This window comes from Dunckerocampus dactyliophorus, chromosome 4 (assembly GCF_027744805.1).
Source record: "Dunckerocampus dactyliophorus isolate RoL2022-P2 chromosome 4, RoL_Ddac_1.1, whole genome shotgun sequence".
NCBI classification, from domain to species: Eukaryota; Metazoa; Chordata; class Actinopteri; order Syngnathiformes; family Syngnathidae; genus Dunckerocampus; species Dunckerocampus dactyliophorus.
Genome location: NC_072822.1, coordinates 5000728 through 5025129, shown reverse-complemented (window position 1 = coordinate 5025129; position 24402 = coordinate 5000728). Strand labels below are relative to the sequence as shown.

The following is a 24402-nucleotide window of genomic DNA, read 5'->3' as shown; positions in this document are numbered from 1 at the left end:
GTGAGCGGCCTCCTCCAGCCTGGACGTCAACTCTCACCAGCTGTTGTACAGATGTTACATCAAAAATGTGACACAATGTGATATCTATCAGGGGCTGGAAAAAGAGCACTAGCCCCGAGCTGGCAGTTGCAGAAAGTACACTGGATGCTTTGTGACATGACTCCACATTTCACATCACAGGTGGAACACGACATTTGACAGTTGGAGACTGGAAGATCTGCCTTGAGGGACATGGCGGAGATGGCGACGTCTCACCAAAATTTGTGCCTGGATTTACAGTATATTTACAAGCACAACGTGCTGCCAAAGGGACTTTAATTTAATCAAAATAATTTAGAAATACTCATTTATGACCATGACTCATCCTGTTAGAGCTCCCCCTACTGGTAAGGAGTATAACTTACTTGTACAAGGACCGCATACAACTCTGAAAGTTTAACATCTTCTTAAGTATCATTGTTGTCCGATGACAATTGTGTACTTTTTCTAAAGATGCCTTTTCTAAAGATGGGGTTACGTTGTGGGTGTCACAATACAACTTCTTCACATTCCCTTGAATATCGGCCGATACAGATATTGATCCAATAACAACACGAATCATACAGTACGTACTTTCATTGATTTTGTAGTGTGGAATGTTAGAAAAGGCTTGATGAAGTGATACTACTCAAACAGAATAGTCAGGTACAGTAGGTATGAGGGGGAAAAAAACTCACCCATTCACTACTTTATGCATGTGGGGTATAGTTTTATCCACAATGCAGTGGCAGCTAGGCATAATATAGCCAGGTTCGAGGTGTTCAATGAAGCGTTTAAACCCCACATTACTCACCACGGACAGATGCTCACTCTTTTCTGTTATATAGCTAATGACTTTTTGTCATCTCGTAGGAGTTTCCCGTGTGATGTTCCTTTAAATGCGCAATGAGGTTGGTCGTATTAAATTTCCCCAGTTCTGTGCTACCACGGGAAACTTGTGCATGACTCAGCTGCAACGTCTTTTTACTGCCACACGGCCGACATCACTCCTGGTCCTTGCTACTTTGTTAGCACGCCAGCAAACACTGTTGGTGTGATCACGTGGGCGTCTATCCGGTTGCTACCGCAGAGACGTGCTGGGGCAGAGTCTGGAAGTGACTGCTTGTATGAGAGTGCTAATACAAGTATCAGATTTGAGATGCAGGCCGATATAATCCAATATTTTTTGCCGACATCGACAAAAGGGGTATCCCGATCTGATATTGATATCTAAAATCGCCGATATTGGCATTCCGGCAACTGCATGTGCTAATGTGTTAAGCATGGAGTAGGAGTGATGTCGGCCGTTTGTATTTATCATTGAAGTCTGAAAAAGATGTTGCAGATGAGTTGAGATGTTGAGATAATTAGTGCGGATATCGGAAATGGCTGAGATTCAAGGCCACAACATCGGTATTAGCTCGGAGGTCAAAAAGATCGATCGATCCTTCCATCCATCCACCCAAACAAATGTGTTGATAGATTATTAATATCCTACAAATCTTAAAATCTACTAGTTTTCTGCATGATAGGTTACCAAGGGCAATAAACAGGAGGAGGCTAGTTACCTTATTTCTGTAGCTTCTAGGGGCCACAAGCAGAATGGATGACATTTCTTGGGGAATTTCTGCTCAAATTCTGAGCATTCCAAGGCAGCTCTTGTAGATATAGAACATTCCAGACCTCCAACAGTCCAGTCCACATGTCTACATAGACAATTAGTTAGAGCAGCCTGCTACAATCCCTGGATGTTGATTTAAAACTAAAAAATCTGAGACACCCGACCTTCTTTCTAGCTGCTTCATTCAAATATGGCGACTAATTAACGACCAGATAAACCTGTTCAAACGAAACAACTCAGCAACAACTAAAATGTTTGAGTTTGCAGGTCTAAAAGGAATCGCGAAGGTTCCCACTGCCGTGCTGCTTTCACTGGAACCCCGTAAATTACAACTTCACCGTCCAATAATGATTTTGGCACATTAGCTCTGTCCTGAAAAGGCTATATGTACTTTTGCTTATAACACTCCTACACACTAACCTGCCATTTGACCATACAGTAACACCTTTTTTATATCTTTATTTCATCATCGAGTGAATAGTGGAATAGGAGTCAGCAAAGTGCTGAGTTCACACGCCTACCGTAAATTAAAACGTCACGATCGTAGTACAGTAGATTAGCGCTCATTAAGAGATAAAACTGATATTTTATTATTTTAATATAATTGCCTCACACACTCCTGGCAATTCATGGTGTTATTTTGAGACTGCGTGTTCAGTTTAACTGGACTACAAGAGGAGATAGCATTGGTTACCAACAGTAATACCCCAGTGCTGCTTTCAGAGACATGCTGTAAATGTAAACGTCACACATTTGAATTGTAGATCAGTTCCAATTATTATTATTATTATTAGTAGTAGTAGTAGTAGTAGTAGTAGTAGTACAGTAGTAGTAGTAGTAGTAGTATGAGTATAGTAGTCGTATTAGTATAAGTATTATTAGCAGTATTAGTATTAGTATTACAATCAAAACACATTGAATTGCGCAGAGCACACGCAAGTTCCTGACATTCGTGGCAGGTTAACTCACAGAGGCACATCTTCCAACACCCTTTACACAGCAGTGTGTGTACTGATGTAACCTTTCCAGACCCTTATATCCTCACATACAGTATGAGCTCGCATGCACAGCTGATTTGATTTGACTGCACAGTAATGCAGTGTGTTAGACGGCTGTCCAGTGTGAATAACCTTCGGCAGCAACACAGAGAAGGAAAAATAAGACTTGTCCGTCCTCATATTCTGTTTCTCTGTTGAGATGTGCAGCCAGACAGTGCAGCCTGCAGTCGGAACTGGAGTGTATTTGCTAGATTCTGTGCTTGTGTGCATTAGTAACTGACGGGCTGGCTGCCTCAGTTTCGTGAAGTACTGACTGTACTTATACCTACTTAGTAATTAAGGCCATGACCTGAATGATGAATGATGACACTTAAATTACCCACAAATCATAACTAATTTGCATTATATGCAATTTTATAGACTTCAAATGGAATGTGAAAGCTGCTATTGATTATGTGATCCTTACCACAAGGCAGTGTGGCATGAACATGAGCTGAAAGCTGATATTTAAAAATTGCAAATGGCTACATATTCCTACTTTAAATACCGAAACACAGAAGGATGTTGTTACTTAACGAAAACATTTCTGTCCCCAGTAGGGGCATGACAGAAAATAATTGAGAACCACGCATTCAAACGCACAGACTACACAACATGTATTTATTCCAGCAATACCGTTAAAAAGCCACTAGGAGACTAGTGACATGCAGCACAGCTTCCATTACATTTATGTTACAGGGTAAGTATTTATTATTTCATTTCATTTCATTTCGTTTTCATTTTTCTTTAGACTTGCACGTAAATAAAGAGCAACTATCAGTAACTGGTGAGACATGGAGAGGAGGTCGGATCAAATAAAGTCTACTTCTCCCTACTCCTTTTCAGTTTCAGTGTTGAAAGGTGCAAATGTAACACGTTCCAAATAAATTAAAGCATTATTATTACTATGATGAATAAAATTCAATGCAAATACAAATTGGCTACATTTGCAATGATGATCAAAACAATATCTTCACAACAGGACACATGTTAAATTAAAACATTTAGATCAAATTAACTATCCATCCACCCATTGTCTATGCCATTTATCCTCACTAGAGTCGCTGGGTTGGAGCCTAGCCCAGCTGACTTCAGGCGAGACGCGAGGTACACGCTGAACTAATCGCCAGTCAATGGCAGGGCACATATAGACAAACAACCATTCACACCTATGGACAATTTAGAGTCGTCAATTAACCTAACATGTATGTGTTTGGAATGTGGGAGGAAGTCGTCGTACCCAAAGGGGAGAACATGCAAACGCCACACAGAGATGCCCAACGGAGATTTGAACCCAGATCTTCCAGATCTCCTGACTGTGTTGTCAACATGCTAACCACTCGGCCCACATGCGGCCTTCAAATTAATTACATATATTAAAATAAATAAATGAAATAAAGTAGTTCATAATTTGTTTCATTGGTTGAAAATAATTGAATTAAAATTGTACTCTGTGGAGCTTTCATGTGAATCCCATGCAATAATCAAGTCATTTTAAAAATAAATAATTTTCAATTTAAAAAATCATTTGTGGAAGTATGGCATACAGGACATTCTGCCCTTCGATGAACCATCCTAGGATGACTTTAATGGCACACATGATGCTCTCTAAACCATTATGAGTGTTTGTATTTTAGCATGCATTGGTGCTGGCTAATTTGATAATAGAAGACAAATCCACGTGACCTTTTCTTAAGAGCTTTTATGTGACGGCATTTAACAAAAAAAAACACCCACTCCAACCCCTCACACCCACGGACACACACACACGCTCGCTCGCTCCCTCTTATGCAAAAGGTCACCGGAAATCTGTGGAATTCATAGAACCAAAAAACAACAATATCCTGATTATTAGAGCTGGGGGGCCCTGCTGCAGACTAAAAGAGGATTTGCAGCTTAACTTTTAAAGATTTAGCTACAAGACTTATGCTCAGTAGCACTGTGTAATTGAATAAGACATTTGCATATGGATTAATGTGCTGTTGCTTTTGATTTAATATACGCCAATGAGACACTTTCAGCCAAGTGAAGACTAGACGGGGGGGTTACGTATAAGCGGTGTAAGGAGAGCAAGTACAGTAAAAACATGATTAATTATACCCATCCAAAAAAGTGTATTACAAATGCATGTTGATGTGTGTTTGTCGTGGCAAATAATAAATATGACAAAGTAATCACATTGCCTGAGCATAAACACAAACAGAGGCTCCAAAGGATGGATCTTTCGTGCACAGTGTCCACATTTAACAGAGTCAAGCTGCAGACAGCCTCCATGGTGACTAAGATAAAGGGATGAGGCAGCACAAACAGTGTAGCTCAGAAAAAGCAACACTCCTCCATATTTCACAGAGAGAGATGTAACCTCTGCATCATCCTGCCACGGAACAAACAGTACAGTGAGTACAGTAGAGTACACGGTAACAATATCACGCATGGTTTATTCATGAGGAACACGTGGATGCAATCTGTTCCATGAAGTTGTTGTGACTAAACTTTGTACAAAAGTAAAAGTTGTGTTGGGATAGTATACTGCAATCCTGATATATTGTTTTGACATTCCGCTGCCTCACAAATTAAAGCTATATTTTCACTCAAGTGAGCCACGTTTGTATGCTTCAAGGAAAACTGCCCTTTTTTGGAAATTTTGCCCATCATCCACAATCCTTATGTGAAACATGAACACATACAGTATTTCTTTCCCTTTTCTGTGTGAGTTAGCATGAGCCAGCTAAAAATGCACGTCATGGGAGGTTCCTCTGATGCTGGATCTAGCTCCAGAACTATTGAAGATACAACAACACTCCAGATTCCACAGTGCCTTGGCTATAAATAATGGTGTTTGTTGCATGTTTACAGCTTCATTTGTTGTCTTCCTAGGATGACGGATGTTGGAATTAATACATTGTCTGGATCAGTCTTTCATGTTTTGTGAACCTGTTGGAAACTTCCATCCATCCATCCATCCATTTTCTATGCCGCTTATCCTCATTAGGGTTTGGTTTGGTTTGGTTTAGTTTATTTGAACATGAAGGTTACAATGGAATACATCTCATGAGTCATTTTTTTTTTTTCACAGTTCTGCATGTCCAAAAGGAGTAGGAAGAAGCAAATCTTATTTAATCCTACCCCCCTTCCAATCTACATCTTGTACAGTACATGTTGTTCACTTCCTGCATTCCATGTCATGTTTTCAGTGATAGTCAGAATAATATATAATAGATAACGGTAAGATAGCCCTCCCCCCAAAAAAAAGAAAAAGAAAAAAAAAACACACAAATATATATATATATATATATAATATATATATATATATATATATACACACATACATTAATAATAATAATAATGATGACAATACTAAATAAATAAATAAAAAAGAACAAAGCTTTTTTCTTTTTTTTTTAAAACACAACAAAGAAAAAAAAAAATAATAAATTTAAAAAAAATAAAATAAAATAAAATAAAAAAATAATATAACAAACCTGACAGAACAATCAGGACTCTTCTTCCTTGTATTTAGCAAACATCAACTGCTTGTATTGTTTTTTGAATTTGCTCATCTCTGTACATTGTTTGAGTTCTTTACTCAATCCGTTCCATAATTTAATTCCACACACGGAAATGCTGTGGGTTTTCAGCGTTGTTCTCGCATATAAATGTTTTAGGTTTAATTTTCCTCTAAGATCATATTTCTCCTCTCTGATTGACAAATACTTTATTAGGTTTTTGGGTAACGAGTTATTATTAACTTTATACATTATTCTAGCGGTTTGAAAGTGTACTAAATCTGCGAATTTTAATATCTGTGATTTTAAAAATAAAGGGTTTGTATGTTCTCTATACTTGGCATTATGAATTATCCTCACAGATCTTTTTTGCAGTACAGTGAGTAAGTGAAGATTGCTTTTGTAATTATTTCCCCATATCTCCACACAATACATTAGATATGGTAATACTAGGGAACAGTACAGAGTGTGGAGTGATTTTTGGTCAAGAACATATTTTGCTTTATTCAATATAGAGATATTTCTCGCCACCTTTTGTTGTATATATTTAATATGAGATTTCCAACTCATTTTTTCATCTATTATAACCCCAAGGAATTTATATTCTTCCACTTTTTCAATATTATCATTATTATCATTAATTTGTATTTGGTCGTACGTGTCCTTTCTACTATTACCAAATAGCATTATTTTAGTTTTACTTAAATTCAGAGATAATCTGTTCTTGTCAAACCATGACTTTAATATGACCATTTCATCCTTGACCTTTTTAATGAGTTTTTGTGTGCTTTCACCAGAACAGAAAGCGGTGGTATCATCGGCGAATGAGACCAATTTTAAGTTGTTTGTTACTTTACAAATGTCGTTAATGTACAAGTTAAACAGTTTTGGTCCCAGTATGGACCCCTGGGGTACTCCACACGTGGTATTTAAACTCCCAGATGTATATTCTCCTAGCTTTACAAATAGTTTCCTCTTTGCTAGGTAGCTTTTAACCCAATTTAAGACTGAACCTCTAATTCCGTACCTTTCTAATTTTGAAATTAAAATAGTGTGATTAATTGTATCGAAAGCTTTTGTCAGATCCATGAATACTGCTGCTGCACATCTTCTGTTGTCTATGGCAGTAGTGATTTCCTCCGTGATTTCCATCAGTGCCATAGAAGTTGAAATGTTGGCTCTGTAACCATATTGACTGCTAGCCAATAATTCATTCTTATTAATAAATTTGTCCAACCTATTATTAAATAGCTTCTCCACAATTTTCGAGAATTGTGGTAACAAAGAAACTGGTCGATAATTTGTAAATTGGTGTTTGTCTCCTTTTTTGAAAATTGGAACCACCTTGGCTGTTTTCATTTTGCTTGGAAATATTCCAGTCTGAAATGATAAGTTACTAATATATGTTAACGGGTCTGCGATCTCATTGATGACCCTTTTAACTGTTTCCATTTTGATTCCATGACAGTCAGTTGATGTTTTTGCCTTAAAATGGTTAACAATGTCAGTGATCTCCTTTTTGGTTACAGCAGTGAGAAACATAGAATTAAGATTCCTATCAATAATATCATTCCCTTCATCAATTGTGTCTTGTTTTGGAATTTCTTCTTCCAGTTTTTGTCCAATATTTACAAAATATTCATTAAACATTTCAGCTACCACATTCATGTCATTCCTGTAAGTGTTTCCAACCATGAAATAGGGAGGATAGTCTGCTTTCTTAACGTTGTTCTTTATAATACTATTTAAGATGCCCCAAGTTGCTCTCATGTTATTTTTGTTCTTATTTAGTACATGACTATAATATTCCCTCTTACACACTCTCAAGATAGTTGTCAACTTGTTTTTGTAAGTCTTATACTTTTGTTCTGCTTCTTTAGTTTGTTGGATGATGAATGTCCTGTATAGTGTGTTCTTCTTCTTACAGGCGTTTTTTAGTCCTTTTGTCATCCATGGCTGGTTGTTTCTCTTTTGCTTCTTGGGCTTTTCTTGCCTAAGCTATCCGGACGTCCACAGCTTAGCTTTGTGTTAAAGGTGAAAAAGCAAAAAAAAAAAAAGGGTTGGAGCATATCCCAGCTGGCTTCGGGTGAGAGGCGTACGCCCTGGACTGGTCTGTTGGAAACTTGTCCTCTATTTTTTCCCAAGTGCTCTGACAGCTTTTTTGTGGAGTTGCACAAATGCCGAAATTTGTCCTATCTCACAATAAAGGATCCAGCCGGTGATCCGGATCACCCCCAAAATTGAATCAGTTCTTCCATACCCCATTTCCAACAATTCCTGAAAATTTCATCCAAATCCATTCAGAACTTTTCAAGTTATTTTGAACACAAACAAAGAGATAAACACTGGCAAAAACATAACCTCCTTGGCAGAGGTAATAATCCTTGATAACACTGACACCTATAAAACAATCAAACATCCACGCTTAAGTTTAATGACATTCTTACTTGTCAAACAAGCATTAAAAAAAAAAAGTTAACCACTGTTAAAACAACAAAACACTCTTTGATACCTTCTTTAAACCCCCCTATAAATGCGCAGAGACTGTTTCTGCTGTTTGAAATGAGGAATGTTGACATCTACATGTCGTGGCTGAATAAGGATGTCTTACACTACTGCAAGTGTGTCCAAACTGCGGTCCGGGGGACATTTTAGGCCCACAACCCTTTTTTTTTTTTTGCTTTTTCACCTTTAACACAAAGCTAAGCTGTGGACGTTCGGATAGCTTAGGTTACTGTATGTTGACCTACATTGGATTGGTTTAAGCATCTTGAACGTACAAATATCAGAGTGGCCCCCCGCCTCCTTTAGGTTTTCTGTATGCAACCCTCACTGGAAACAGTTTGGACATCCCTGCTCTACCGTCTGTAACATATGATGTACCGATGTACTGTAATTCATAGCGTCACAATTACCCGACCATGATACTGTGCAGTATTTGGTCATCCACGCCACCTTGTGTACAATACTCCAATAGATCTCCATGCGCCACCCTCCCGTGTGACATGATGAAGAGCGCCATAATGGCTTACAAATGTGCATGCCCCAGCAGGTCGATTTAAAACTTCATTGTTATTTACAAGAATGGGTGCCACGGGGAGTGCAGGCAAAGAGGCGGGCATATTGATTATGGCTGCAGTTTTAAGCTGATCACACACTTGCTGTAAGACTTACGGTGGCGAGCTTCAAAAGGCTTTGAGCTTTAATTACTGCAGGCACACGAGTCCAGACAGCGCTGGGGATTGTTGTTACCATCGGATGGTGTTGTTTTCCTTACATCTGATGTGTTTCTTTGCAGTGTTGTTAGAACTGGACTGGACTGCACGATACATATTTAAAGTGGCCAGCATTAATACTTCATTCTCAATTCAATATGGAGCCTAGGAAGTGGGAAATGATGCGGCAGCATGCACTTTGACGGGATTAAAAAGTTTAAAGAAAATCTATTTTAAAGGGTTTTTATAAACTTACACTTTTTTGGCTGTACCTGCCCCAGAATAATTCATAGCATGATCGTATACTCCCAATGTTCTCATTTGGATCACACACCAAAACCGAGACATTGAGTACAGCCCTCACACTTCAAGAAACATAAACTATTACAGTATACGTTTGTCAAGGGACAATGAAAACATAGAAATGAGTACTGGTAGTCAGTGAGAGTAGTCAGTGTACAACCTGTACCGCAGTATGTTAACGGTCATGGTTTAATTTATTTTGAACATGCATACAAGTTACATCGGAACACATCACATAATGCAATGCACAATTCCACATGTCCAAGAAGGAGTAGGAAGAACCAAAACTCATTTAAACCTAACCCCTCTGTTTCACATCAATTACATCATTTCCTGTATTGCAAATGTGCTATTTGCCAATTTTGAAATACATAGGAAAACGATGAGGCAGTATAACAATGTGGTACAATAGGAGTCAGCAGTTATAAGCACTGTAAATAAATGATATAACAGTCCTGATAAATAATAAGAAATATATAATAATAACTGATGAAAAGGTTAATAGTTGACAGAAACACAGTTGGATGTTGAGTGCGTACAGACAATGTACTCACAAAGAAATGAAGAGTTCGTCGTAAGCGTAGCAGTGATTAGATTGTACACAGTGGTTCTTCCTTGTGCTTTGTAAACATCAACTGCTTGTACTGTTTCTTGAAATCGCTCATTTTAGTGCATTGTTTGAGTTTTTCACTCAATCCGATCCATGATTTGGGGTGATGCTGGCGTAAAGCGACTGCATCTTACCCCCAGGAGGAAGAACAGCATTCCAAAATAAGAGTGTCGGACAGGAAGTGACAATTCCTGAAATAACACCACTGTAGTCACCTTTACACTCCTATTATTACACCACATTGCCTAACTGTAATGCGCAGGTTACAGGATCACTGCAGGGACACAAGAGACAACCATGGCTTTGACCATCAGCAAGATAGCGAGCTAGCTAGTTAGCCTTTAATTCATATAGATAAGTAGACAGACAGACATCTTCTGTCAGGAGATGATGCTGTGCATTGGATGATGCTGGCTGTTCATGATGGAAAGGCTCTTCCTCAGTGTCCTTTGCTCGGCCACAGATGTCAGGCCGTCCAGCTCAGTGCCAATGACAGAGCCGGCCTTACTTACCAGTTTGTCCAGGCATGTGGCCTCCTGCATACAGGAGGGCACTAGCCGGCACAGTGTGGCAGAAGTTCTGTAGCAGCTTCTTGCATACATTGAAGGACGCCAGCCTTCCGAGGAAGTACAAACGGCTTTGCCCTTTCCTGCGGAGAGCATCTATGTTGGCAGTTCAGTCCAGTTTATCATCTAGTTGCACTCCCAGGTATTTACAGGTGTGAACCACCTCCACACGGTCACCTATAATGAGAACAGGTTCTGGGTGTGTCCTGTTTCTCCTAAAGTCCACCTGATGTCCCTGGTCTTGGTGGTGTTGAGGTGCAGGTGGTCTGCATTGCACCAGTTGAGGAAGCCCTGGATCAGTTCCCTGTAATCATCCTCCTGTCCATTCCTGATACATCCCACAATGGCCGTGTCATCTGCATACCTTTGTACATGGCAGAGCTCAGAGTTGTACTTAAAGTTGGACGTGTACAGGGTAAACAGAACAGGAGAGAGCACAGAACCCTTCGGTGCTCCCGTGCTGCTGGTCCCAGTGTCAGACCTGCAGTTCCCCAGTCGCACGTACTGAGGTCTGACACTCAGGTAGAAAGGGTTTAAAACGGAATGGGGAGAAGGACAAGAAGCCAAAATCTTACCACTTCCACACGGAATCCGAAGATAACTTCTTTTCATTCTGTCATGTCGGACATGCCATGACTGAGTGCATGCAGTATGACGTTATTCTAATGTCATGTCTCAATAATGGAACATTACTGACACCTAGCGGCCAGAATACTACATATACCTTAGTCTTTGAATATTTTTTTGGACTAGTGATATGCCATAGTCAACCACAAAACAGCAATCATTTATTCATGAATTAAAAACCGCAATAAAGCGAGGGAGCGATAATCCAACCACGATATTGCGAGGGACGACTGTATATCTTCTCAACCGTCATCAAACATGGCTATACCTTGGAGTCGTCACTGTGCAGCTTGCATAGCACGTTTCATTCCTATCGTATTGTCCCTTGAGAAGCTGTACTGTAATAAATGTGCTGTAATGTGAGCGTTGTTCTCACTTGTGTAAGTACTGCACATACTGTACGTAAAGCAAGCATCAGCTATCAAAGCGCTTCAATAGGAAGTGATTTCATTACATCACACCATGCAAAACGTTTCATGTTTGCTTAATCCATGTTCAAGTTTCTTGCCGTCCTTAAGGAGCACAAATGTGTCTGGCTCCAAAGCCGCAATCCAGATTGGCGCATGCGAGCAGCTTTGAGACATGTTGCCAAGTGTGTCAGAAAGAAACAAACAAACATGTCTACATCCCATCACGCTGATTAGCCAAGTGTTTAACACCTCCTCACAGTTCACAGCAAAGAGGAGAGGGGGATGAGATTTGGAGTGGTGGTATGGAGAGGACAAAGAGGAAGAACACAATGCTACTGCACCATTATGACGACGCACAGGCTTGCTGCAGCGTCTCCCTCCTCGATGTGCCGAAATAGCAGAGTCACAGCGTGTATCAGTCAAGAGATAATTGTGTTGTATAATATGGAAATGAAGGTTTCTGCTCACATCTATTGGCCTCCTCCCTGGCGAGAGCAACATTGAGCAACAGCACCACCAAGTTGCTTTCCTCTCCCAGCACTGAGGGGGTTGAATGATCGGCCATAATCAAGTCAGTGGTGTGATCTCAATATGCCACATACATACATAGCATACAATACATAAATAAAACCAATCATTCAAAGCAGTAAATACAGGCTCTTAACTGTTAAAGCCTACGCGGATGCATTTCTTTATTTAGATTTCTTTTTAATTAAGCTATTTTTGAAAATCTACAAATTAATAATGCCTAAAAAGACTACTGAAACATAATAAAAATAAATACAATTTAAATAATGAAAAACAATAAAATAAAAACCCATAACAAATAAAATAATACATTGAAATCATAATATTAAAAAGTAAATAAAAAAACATTTAAATAATTATAGCCCAGTCCAATGTACTTTTAAATTGTTGCAATAATGAAATGTGATTTTTAATGTTGTTATAAACAGTCCACAATTGGTATTTGGTAATTATACAACTGAATTCTGCTTTTTTAAAAATGAAAATCTACATAATAAAATGTACAATAACAATAATATAATACAATAAATAAATACATTTTAAATCAATCAAATACAATTAAAATCAATTCATTTATAAAAAAAAAAATGTGAAGCTAATAATTATACCTGGGTCTCTTTTTTTTTAGTTGTATCCATATACAGTTTCTTCCAGCTCCAAAGTAACCAAATGTTATATATTTAAATAAAACTGTTAGGCGGTACAAAAATTAAATATGAAATGCTAACTTTTTAAGTTCATTAAGATGTCTTGTATTGCATATTTGCTTTAAACCAGAGGAAAATAAAAACAAACATTATTTATATAAGTGTTTGGAATTTTATTCATAGAATATATATGTCCTGGACCAATAAAAAAACAAGCTGCAGGGCGCAAATAGCCCCACTGCCAAACTATGCACACCCCTACTTTAAATCAATATGATTATTTGCCCTACGGCAGCATAGAGTTCATTGCTATCTATCTTTGACAATTGTTAGACTGTAAGTGTCCATTCCATAACCACATGAAAGGCTTTATCGTTTTAGATAGTGTGTTTGTTTTAAGGGATTAACATGCAATCTGATTGGAGGGGATCTTGTTGCTTTGTGTTTAATTAAATACTAGAAAATTTCCCTGGCAATCCCATTTTGTCCTGTCCAATGAACACACACATGAATCACTATTAAGAAAGTCATTTACTGTATACCGTCCACGATTGGCTCTAGTGGAAATAATTCAGTGGATTGCGAGGCGCTGCCAGCATATTACACAATTACCCTGACATACACATGCGTGAGGTCGTGTACGCCCACATAGGCCGGCATGTGCCCAACCTGTAGTACGCTGACAGTACGCCTGCAGAGAGAGCGTTTTAAGAGAGCGGCATGCTTAATGCATGGACGGGCTCTCTGGTGCACATGCATGACTGAGACGCTGGCACATATAAGGCCCATACATGAAACCCACTTAATGCACATTCAGGGCACCCTTTGGCTGCCTTGTTGCTGTTTGACGTCCCTTTGTTCCTGCAAAGCCAGCAGCTGTAAATATTCATCCTGTTGTGCAAATGTAGCATAATAAAGAATGGATGAGCAGCAGGCAAAGACACATAGCACATAGATGTGTGCTAAAAGGGACGCAAGTACAACAGTTTTCACACTGAAGATCTTCTATATGACATAAGCACGCTGATGTTTTTTTAGAACCGAGTGCAAATACATTCATCAAGGCTTCAAACAGCACACACCTAGCATTCACGTGGAGTTTCCCTGTTGGTTTTCACATTGATGTACTTTGCTCATCTCGGAACCACAATTACCAACGTGTGATTAATATGGACAGAATAATGAAGCCTGTGATGGTGAACGTCTCCAGTCCATCTTGGCATGCAATCACGGTGGCATATCATGAGTAGCTGCTCACTTCTGTGTTTGCTAGCCTTGCACACAAGTCAAGTTTGGCCTAAGAACTAATGCACATGACACTCATCTCACATTTAAATTATGCTAATGCAGCCACAGCGCAAACAGGCGAATGTCGTTACTGTGTTTATGTTCTACTTCCTGTTCCTGTAATGGTTTGGTGTGTGGGTCTGGTTATGATTGAGCTCTATGAAATCCGCCTAGCAACAGATGACCATACAAACTTGACCAGGAATAAGAAATTGGGTTATTACACAACTGCAAGACAGATAAAAAAGTATTTTGTGAAATTGCAACATTTAGACAGGAATTTTGCAGCATTCCAGTTGGTGAAGAAATTTATTTTTCAAAAAAAGTGAGACAGAATGGAACGTAAAGGAACAAAAGACATGTTTACAATGTTTAACAATAGGGATGTCCAATAATATCGGGCTACCGATACTGGCATAAAAATGGGTAAATATCACTATTCGATTTTATTCGCGATCATGATAACCAATTTTTTAAAAATGCTGTATAAATGGACATTTTAATGTTCACATGGCCAGGATGACACCACGGTTTGTTCACATACAGTGCAAGCCCACCTCTTTTGCGCTTTCCGCAGGCTCTTGTGTTGCTGTCCGCTCTGACTGCCCTGAGGCTGGTCGGCTAGCTCCGTGTTGGCATCTGGGACGCTAGCTGTTAGCCATTCACTGAAGCACAAATAAGCTGCACTCACTGAAGGTCTTGACGTTCTTGCCAGCTCGGCGACCTTGCTTGGTAGTGAATTCACGTTTCCCGTGATAATAGAAGGTACTGAAGGCTTGAATCTCCACTTCCTTGCTAGCCGCTTGACTTTCATCTTAGCATGCCGCCTCGATATCATTGGTAGACAGGGAATCACACCGATGCTGGACGTCGTGCTCACGGCACGTAAAAATGTGCTTGAATAAACAAACAGAGCTGCTTGAAAGGCACCCACTGGTGGTGGCGGTGTTAATTCCACGACAGGAGATATGTGATGGTAATTGAGAGTTGGACAATAACGGGGAATAAGCAGATGGATGGATGGATGGATAGATGGATGGATGGATGGATGGATGGATGAATGGATGGATGGACTGACACTTTATTAATGGACAAATTCACATTTTCAGCAGCTCTGCAAAAATGTCATAACAAACTTAATCACCTAATCACAAACTAAAACAAGCAAGGCAAGACATGAGCGATAAGAAAAAAAAGAAAATAGAATAAGAATAAATAAATAAGTAAATAAGGAACAGAACACATCAAATTTGCAGTGCAATAATACATAATAAATAATAATAACACATAGTCATAATAATACATAATAAAGTAATAAGTCCAGTCCTTCCACGACAGGAGAGATGTGATCTTACACATATCGGTATCGGTTGATATTGGAATCGGAAATTGTGAGTTGGACAATATCAGCATGTCGGTAATCTGCAACAAAGCCAATATCGGACATCCCTACTTAATAATAATAGTTTCAGTGCTAGTATACGGTCTATCCTCAGTGGTGTGTGTGGTGCATGTGAGGGCTGAACGGGCGTTGTAACAACTTGAGAATAATAAAAATAAGAGACATTTGTTGTTGTTTTTTTGGTAGCTTTTTAACCCGGAGAGCTTACTTTAGTTGCGTGTTAAAATAGTCGCTAGTCAAACATCTTAATGACAGGCATGCATTGCTGTTAAGGACCTGCGGTAAAAACACTAGTCAAAGATCCTGTATATGACAGGAGCACTGTGCTGTTTTTAACATCTATTGCTGCCTGAATGTGACTTTTTGTAGCTTCAGTTGCGTGCCTTGAGTCAGTCTCTATAAAAAGCACGACAACACTCTGGACTGCCTCACTTCTGTGTGTGTGTGTGTGTGTGTGTATGTGTGTGTGCAAGCTCACACACACAAGAAGAGCCTGTGTGGTCCTTCCCCGGCCTTCTGGGCTCGTCCACCTGCAACAGCGACCGTTGCATGAAGATGGAGCACCTTGGTCGGGAAGGAGACGACTACAGGTGCACTCGTACTTCACGTCAGAGCGCCTCATCCTCAAAAACACACACACTGTGTCTCTTCCGCCGCTTAAGAGATGCGCCTCAGTGACCAGGTACAGACAGTGCTGTCGCTTGGCAGCACTCACCAGTAAACCGTGTGACGATACGCAAAGCGGACACATTTTTCACCTCTGTGAATCGTGTGCACACATGAAAAAGTAACGCAGTGGTGTACAAGCATTGAGCGATATGAGGTGCTAAATCTTGCCAGTCAAAGATAGCATGGACCAGCGCATCTGTCAGCACTCACAGATGCATAACTCAAAGAATGTGACATATTTAATACACAGTGGCTGGGCAGCCGCCTCTCACGTTGTGCATAAGCTGCAGAAGGAAATTTACAACATTGGTGTTGACAGATGGGAAGTTGCAGACAAAAGCATTCATTCACATATGGCCTGGACAGAAACGAAAAACTGTGAACTGGAAACTGAAACAAAAAGGTGCATTAGGCCATGTTAGGGTTTCCGTGCGATGCGCAAAGAGCATGGATACCCTTAATTCAGGTGGCATGCCCTCCGCGCTCCGGGTCTTAAGGGGAAAGATTGCTCCATTGACTCCTGGATTTCCATGTTAAGAGCTATTTTTTGCACATAGTATGTTACTGTCCGTCTAAATCAGGTGTGTACAAACCTTTTCCACCGAGGGCCACATACTGACAAATCAAAAAATGCAGGGAGCCACTTGTAATTTTGTAATTACACTTGATTTTTTTTTTTATTTGTAAAAGGCTAATATATATATATATATATATATATATATATTTCTAGACAAAACTTGTATTAGTATCAGCATTTTAGCTTTTTTCTCCTCACATTTTGTCTTTTTGCTCCATTTTTTGTTTAATTTTATTTCTACATTGTGAAGTGGGCCAGTAAAAAACAAGCTGTGAGCCGCAAACGTCCCCCAGGCTGCACTTTGGACACCCTTGGTCTCAATGAAAGTTCAGTGTCCTCATTTATATGACCACTTCTTGGTGTACTACATGGTTAATGACTACAGCAACTCTGGAGCTGCTTTTCCTCTGTACAGTACAGACCTACTACGGAGTCTGACTACTACAGAGTACAGACTACTCGGTTTAGGCTTTCCTGCTTCTTTGTGAGCACCACGGAAAACTGAGTAAACCAAGCCGAATGTTAACACGACTGACATCAAAGAAACAACACAAATGGAAGAGAACGATGGTCTAAATTAAGTAAGAACACACAGTTTATCTAAGGGGAGACTGTGGGCCATGGGAATGACTTGCAAGCAGTCTACTCCACCCTTACCACAAAGTCAGCTGGGATTGGCCTCAGCTCAGGCGTAAGCGGTAGAAAATGAATGACACTGAAAGCAGCAAGATAACAGGACCGCAAGATGGAGGTGATGGAGTTTAACACTGCAGCATCCACAGCTAAGACACAACAACAGCTCACGTTATTGTTTGTGTTTTTTTCTCACTTCTAACTGTGTAATCCTGAGGTCCACCAACAAGTAACCAGCTGTCACCCACGGTGTATCGACTCGGCTATCCAGGTACTAGATATGGTCAGAGGGGCTACCAGGTGCTAAAAAAACATCTTGTTTCTTCCCCTTACAGATCCCCCGACTATGGCACTTGTTAGCATCTGATAGTGTCTGGTTTTGGTCATAAAAAAGCATCACTAGCAAGTGGAGACAAGTCTAAATCATTTTTACTGTATGCAAAAACATGTATGTTATGTTTATTAAAGACTGTAAACCAAGCGTTTTCCACTGGATGAGGAAACACCATGTATAGATCTCTCATATTAGACAATCTGTCTTTTTTTTGACCGTTATAAAGTTATGTTACTTTGCTAAGTCACTCGTATAAAAGAGGTTTCTTTTCTGTGCTACTGACTGGTTATCGGTTCAGGCGTCTCACTGGGGACATGTTCCAGCTTCATTATGACCCTGATCAGGATGAATGGTATAGAAATTGGATAGATAGATAAATTGATGGATGGGAATTCAGTAGCACGAAGACAGCACTAGCACACATACACAGCTCCCCACTCCAGACATCTCATTTGAATATTTTGCGCACTTGGCGTTTGCGAACCAACCATGATGGGATGCTCAGCTGGATGTAGAGGCTGGGATGAATGATGCAACACTTTGCATTTAAATGTTATTGCTGCGCATGTGAGGGCTCTATAGCTGCCACTCTGTTATCCAATGCATGACCACCACCGGGGGAAAAAAAGATGTTGTTGACTCTGTAGTGAGGATTTAATGTGTCTGCATAAATCAGCGCACACTTCAGTGTAACTAATCAAGAAGCAACACAAGCGGCGCTCTCTGTCTGTCTGCTGCGTGTCAATACCAGCGGCCCTCATAAAGCAAAAGGAAAAAGCGTGGGGGGCGGCATTGCCATGCAGCACACGATGCACACAGGGACACCAGGCGAGTCCATTCCACCCCTTCCTCCTCCTTCCCCTGCATGCTGATCATCAAGAGAGGGAGAGATGGCCAGCCAGCACCCCAGCTGCTCACATCACTTTTTTTAGGCAAGGGTAGGCAACTAATCCGTGGACACGTCTTTAGAAAATGAAGCATCACTGTTCCTTTTATCGTGTATTTACAGTACGGTATTATCGTCAATGCAGGTCAGATCATTTTCACTTCACCAAATGGTAGCCATGAACAGGTCAATATGGCTATACAGTGCGGGGAATAATTATTTGATCCCCTGCGTTTTTTTGCAAATAAGTCTACCCCCTGACAAAGATATCAACAGTCCTGAATTGTTTACCCCCTACCAACCAGCAAGCATTCTGACCCCCACAGACCGGCTATGTGTCCATGAAACACCGATTAGCTCCTTTAAGAAAGTACTCCCAAGCTCAACTCGCTATGTGGATAAAAGACACCTGCCACAGAAACTGTCTATTCCATTCAAGCGTGTCCTCCACCATGGACAAGACCAAAGAGCTGTCAAAGGACCTCAGGGATAAGATTGTAGACTTGCACAAGACTTGAATCAGCTGTGAAAATCTAAAACAGGAGCTATAACGGTCAATCGCCCTCACTCTGGAAATCTGGAAAGGTTTCACCTGGTGGGGTAAAGATGATTGTGAGAAACATGAGGGACCAGCCCAGACTGACAAGGGAGGAGCTGGTTAATGATCTCAAGGGAGTTGGGAGCACAGTCACTTTGCTGTAATGGATTAAGATCCTGCAGTGGCCGCATGGTCCCCATGCTCAAGAAGACACATGTATAGGCCCATCTGAAAGTTACCAGTGAACACCTGTATCACTCACACAAGGTTTGGGGGGGACGCAATGTGGTCAGATGAGAACAAAATCGAGATATTTGGCATCAGTTGACATGTTTGAAGGCAGAGAAATGCTGAATATGACCCCAGCAACACCATGCCTACTGTCAAAAGTGGAGATGGAAATATTACTAAACGGTACAGGAAGACTTCACCGCATTGCGGGCCCGATGAATGGGGGGAGGGGGGGGGGGGGGGGGGGGGTCATGTTTTGTACAATCTTGGATGACAAGCTGCTGGACTCAGTCAGACCACTGAGGTTGGGTGGGCTGGATGGGTCTTCCAGCATAACAGCGTAACAGTTCCCCATAACATATACTGTACAGTAGCCAAAGCCACAAAGCAGTGGCTCCAGGAGAAGCACACTGGGATCCTGGAGTGGCCTAGCCAGTCTCTGGACCTTAATCACATAGAAAATCTGCGAAAAGAACTAAAACTTCAAAGTTCCCAGCAGCAGCCTCAAAATCTTCATGATTTGGACAGTATGGCATTTGCTGATTTTAGGAATCTGCTGCAAAAATGTTCAGTGCGAGGTTTGAACTGATCTCTGATGTCATTTCATGGTCCATATTTAGCGCTTTAAGCGTTTTAAAGCATCGCACTGCCCACAGCTCCCAAAAATAACAGCAAAACTGTACTTTCTGTCCCCCGTCCTCGTTGATACACATCTCTGTGGCTTCCCTTTCCCTCATTCCATCTTTAGCAGCAACAAAGAGATTAAAGAGGGATTACGTCTGACATGTCAATGTGATGTGCCTGCTGGCTACTTTTTTTTTTAAACTCTTCTTTCTCATGCAAACTTCACACACACGCACACACACGCACACACACGCACACACAGAAAGGTCCATTCTAAATCCTCACATGCTCCTCAATGTCACATCCACTCCCTTGAAACACTTCCTGCTAACTCTGAGTGTGCTTGCCCTCATGGTAGTGGTGCATGATGTGGCTTATAGGCGCTGTGCTGAGCAAGCAAGACTAGATGGATTGGCAAGGCGGGGAGAGAGACAGTGTTACCTTTTCTTTTTTCAAGGGAGGTGAGTGATAACCTTTTGCTGTGATTCAAAGCAGGGAAATAAACTATTGATTACAAGGGAGAATGTGAAATAAGGACAAAAAGGAGTGAAACCGGTTGTCTTTGTCCACATGCGCATACATATGCGCTTGATACCACTCATTTATTTAGGCATTTAGGGGGGAGAGTGGGTGCCCTAATGCACTGCTTCAATTGACTTGGAACTAAAGTAGGAATAAATGCCACTCACCAATAAAACACACACAGGGTCACCTAATAGACAAATGCTTTAGTTACCTGCTTTGCAAAAAACAGACTAAGGACAAATACGTGGCGCAATATGCCCATTTGCTAGGATTCTTTTCATAAAAGTACACATTTAGGAACTTATGGAAAAGGCTAGGCTTTGGCGTTAGGCAGGTGTTTTCAAGTGAGCCCCCCTTGAGGAAAATCTAATGGCTGGGTTCCCAACAAACTTTATTTTTTGGGGGGCTTTAACATGTAAGTAGCATCAAATCTGATTTCTTTATTTTTCTCAAGCTGCTACACCTCCCCTCAAGTTTTCTGACTTATTTTATGATAAAGACTTAATTAATTAATAGACTTCCATCCATCCATTTCTATGCCGCTTATCCTCATTAGGGTCTAGGGGGTATGCTGGAGCCTATCCCAGCTGACTTCGGGCGATAGTGGACTGGTCGCCAGCCAATCGCAGGGCACATGTAGACAAACAATCATTCGCGCTCACATTCATACCTATGGACAACTGAGAGTCGGCAATCAACCTAACATGCGTGTTTTTGGAATGTGGGAGGAAACCGGAGTACGCACGGGGAGAACATGCAAACTCCACGCAGAGATGCCCAACCCTGGTCTTCCAATCTCCTGACTGTGTGGCCAAACAACATGCTAACCAGTCGACCATCGTGCGGCCCATTAATAGACTTATTTTTATTTATTTTCGATTGGGCCTCTAAAAAAACAACTTGTGGGCCACGAACAGCCCCCAGGCTTGACTTTTGGCACACTTGATCTTGACTGTCCATTTTTTTCCAAGTGCATCAATAAGTTTTGTAACACACAAAAAAACATAGTCCAGCTATGAACCGTATGCACCGTACTAACCCAAATATAAGACTACCCTTTTCCTAGAAAAGTGTAAAAAAAGGACGTGTTGTCTTCTACACGGCGTATAAAGCTTTTAAACCAACAGGTGGCACCAAATGACTTTCTTTCTGTCCCTCACTCATACACACCAGTGACATTGATAGATCATATTGATAGTTCATTGATTTTCAACACATGATTTAAAAATAGAAAGGGCTCTTGAAAGGGTTGTCCTATATTCGGGTCATATAGTATTTTCTGATGAGATTATGAAAATCGTATTCACGAAGACACGTGCACCACAATCCTGATTGTGATATGTTGTAGTAACTTCCTTAGTTGCCACTTTCCTCCCCCGTCCCTTCTCTGCATCCCGTTGTCCTGGAAACCTGGCATATATCCAGCATGACTGTTAGATGCCATTTTTAATTGAGGTTTCGGGCACAAATGATGACAGCCTACAAATTCTGCCTAGCAACAAGTGCCCGTGCAAACAGAAAATCGGAGCAGTTATACTTGTCCATCCAGCCATCTTTAATGCTGATTCTCCTGTTAGGAATGAAGGGGGGGTGGACTGAATGTGGGCTGTTGGAAGACAACATTTTTTTCTGGTGTGTAGCCCACCTAAGAGGTTGTAGCACCGCCAGTTGCCCCCCATTTAGGAGCGCCACAGGGCTCAAGCAACCCCCATACACCATCCATATTAAGTACACATCCAGACGACCTTGGCCTGCTTTCATCCCTGCCTTATAGAGAAACGTCGCTCTCCAACAGGAGCTTGAACGCTTCCACATGCAAGTGAGTCCGTCGTGCTGCGAGACACTTGCAGAACACGACCACGACGGCTGCTGGGATCACAGCGAGTCGCACCGGTGATCTGTTGAAGCTGTGGATTAGGATGTCTGGGACGAGTGCACGGATGCATCTCTGTGCGATAATTGCTGGTCAGGTCAACGCAAAGATGACCAATTAGGGACAGGACCTTACAGTGATCCTGGACAACTGCAGTCCCCTAGATTGGCCTCTTAGTCCACATGTTTGGGTGTGAATAAGCCAGTTAATGCATAGATGCCATCGTTGCAATGGACTGGTGCTGATCCTCATGATTCAAGGCCATTAAAGTTGTGTCATCATGATGTGCACACCACCTCTACCAGCACACACCACCTCCAAAACTGCGCCCATCACAGTCAACAGTGCCACACTTTGTGAGCGGTGGCGGGAGGCAGCAAAGATTTATTCCCTTCTCTCTGCTGGCACTGCAGAGGGAAGCGATGGGTGCCACGACCACCAGTGCTCCTTTTATTTCCTGACTACATCTTACAGGAATTACAATAATCATAATAATATTCCATGTGCTCTCATTTGTCGTGTGCACCATTGGCCGCTATAGATTTTTTTAGGATGCGTCGCACAGTGCAGGGCTGGTATTGACCAGTCAATGCATTGAGGAGAACTCCTGCATATTAAGTTCAATTGAAAGTACCGAGGAGACATTGGCAAAATGCTGCAGAAAATGCACAAATAAAAGAACTCACCGATGTGGATGATGGAGTCCGAGAGCGCACACTTCCACTCCTGGCTCCAAATGCCAGCCATAAGCAACATAGCCCAAACAACTCTCATGTTGTCCAAATAGATACTGGATATAGTCTCCTCCCTGTTGAAAAAAAAGCAGATCCAAGAAAAAGAGGAAATCTTCTTTTTAGTCCATCTAATTCTTCACTATAGGACAGAAGAGGGGTGCAAGAGGGGGATGAGGGCTCCCTCCCGGTGTTAAATCATATTGTGTCCGAGAGGAGAGGCGCGAAAGCCGCAGACGGCGAGCAGCATCCGAGCGGATAAGCAAAAAGAGAGAAGAGGAGGAGAGAGGAGGTGGAGGAGGAGGAGGAGGAGGGAGAAATCTGCAAGCCTGCGAAGGCAATGCTGAAACATGCAGCTCCCTGCGATATAATCACCCTTTATTGCAGTTGTCCCCCCTCCATGCACACGCACAACACAATCCAACAGGAGCCTCAACGGAGCAAAACTTCCATCATTCCCATTGGCAAGGATGCTTCTCCCGTAGTCACTTCCACTTCTTAGTCCCAAAAGAAATGAGAGGTAGCATATTCCCAAATCCCAAGCCCAGAAGAGGATGCCTTCACTGATGAGGATGATGAGGATGCGCACACAGCCTCAGTCAGTCGCACTCTGTATGCGGGTACTCGCGCTAAGCCTCGGCGTGCACGCAGGAAGGGGAAAGAGGAGGTGTTCCTGATTGTGTGTGTGTGTGTGTGTGTGTGTGTGGAGGAGAGAGCGAGTGGGAAGGAGAGAGAGAGAGAGTTAGAGAGAGAGAGAGAGAGGGAGGGAGTGTGTCTGGCATGACTTGATGAAGAGAAGCACAATAGGACGTGTTTAGCTCCATGGATGCTGCGCTGAGGATGCATCCTTCCATCCTGTCTTCTTCCTCTACCCCCTCGATAGCTCCTTTCGAGGCAGATGGCCGCCCCACATTTAGCTTTGAAGTTTTTATACCTTTCAAAATTGCCTTTTGTTGGCTCTCTTTAGTTGTACAAAATCAGTCAAAAGCTTGGAGGCACTTTCT

At 41.3% G+C, this 24402-nt stretch overlaps 1 protein-coding gene across 10 annotated transcripts in view; it reads right to left on the bottom strand.

The window, feature by feature from the left end:
* grid2 (glutamate receptor, ionotropic, delta 2) overlaps positions 1-24068 on the bottom strand; it is a 514233-nt gene extending 490165 nt beyond the window's left edge. For 8 of the 10 annotated variants that reach the window (XR_008570124.1, XR_008570125.1, XR_008570128.1 and 5 more), the window contains exon 1: positions 23354-24068. Coding sequence is in view for 5 of the 10 variants with exons in the window: in XM_054774557.1 (XP_054630532.1) it covers positions 23354-23441 (88 nt within the window). In the remaining 5 variants the exon portion in view is untranslated. Of the gene's footprint in view, positions 1-1586; positions 5908-23353 lie in introns of those variants that run through there. The other 2 variants (XR_008570127.1, XR_008570126.1) reach the window with 2 other exon arrangements.
* Between the last annotated feature and the right edge of the window lie 334 nt (positions 24069-24402).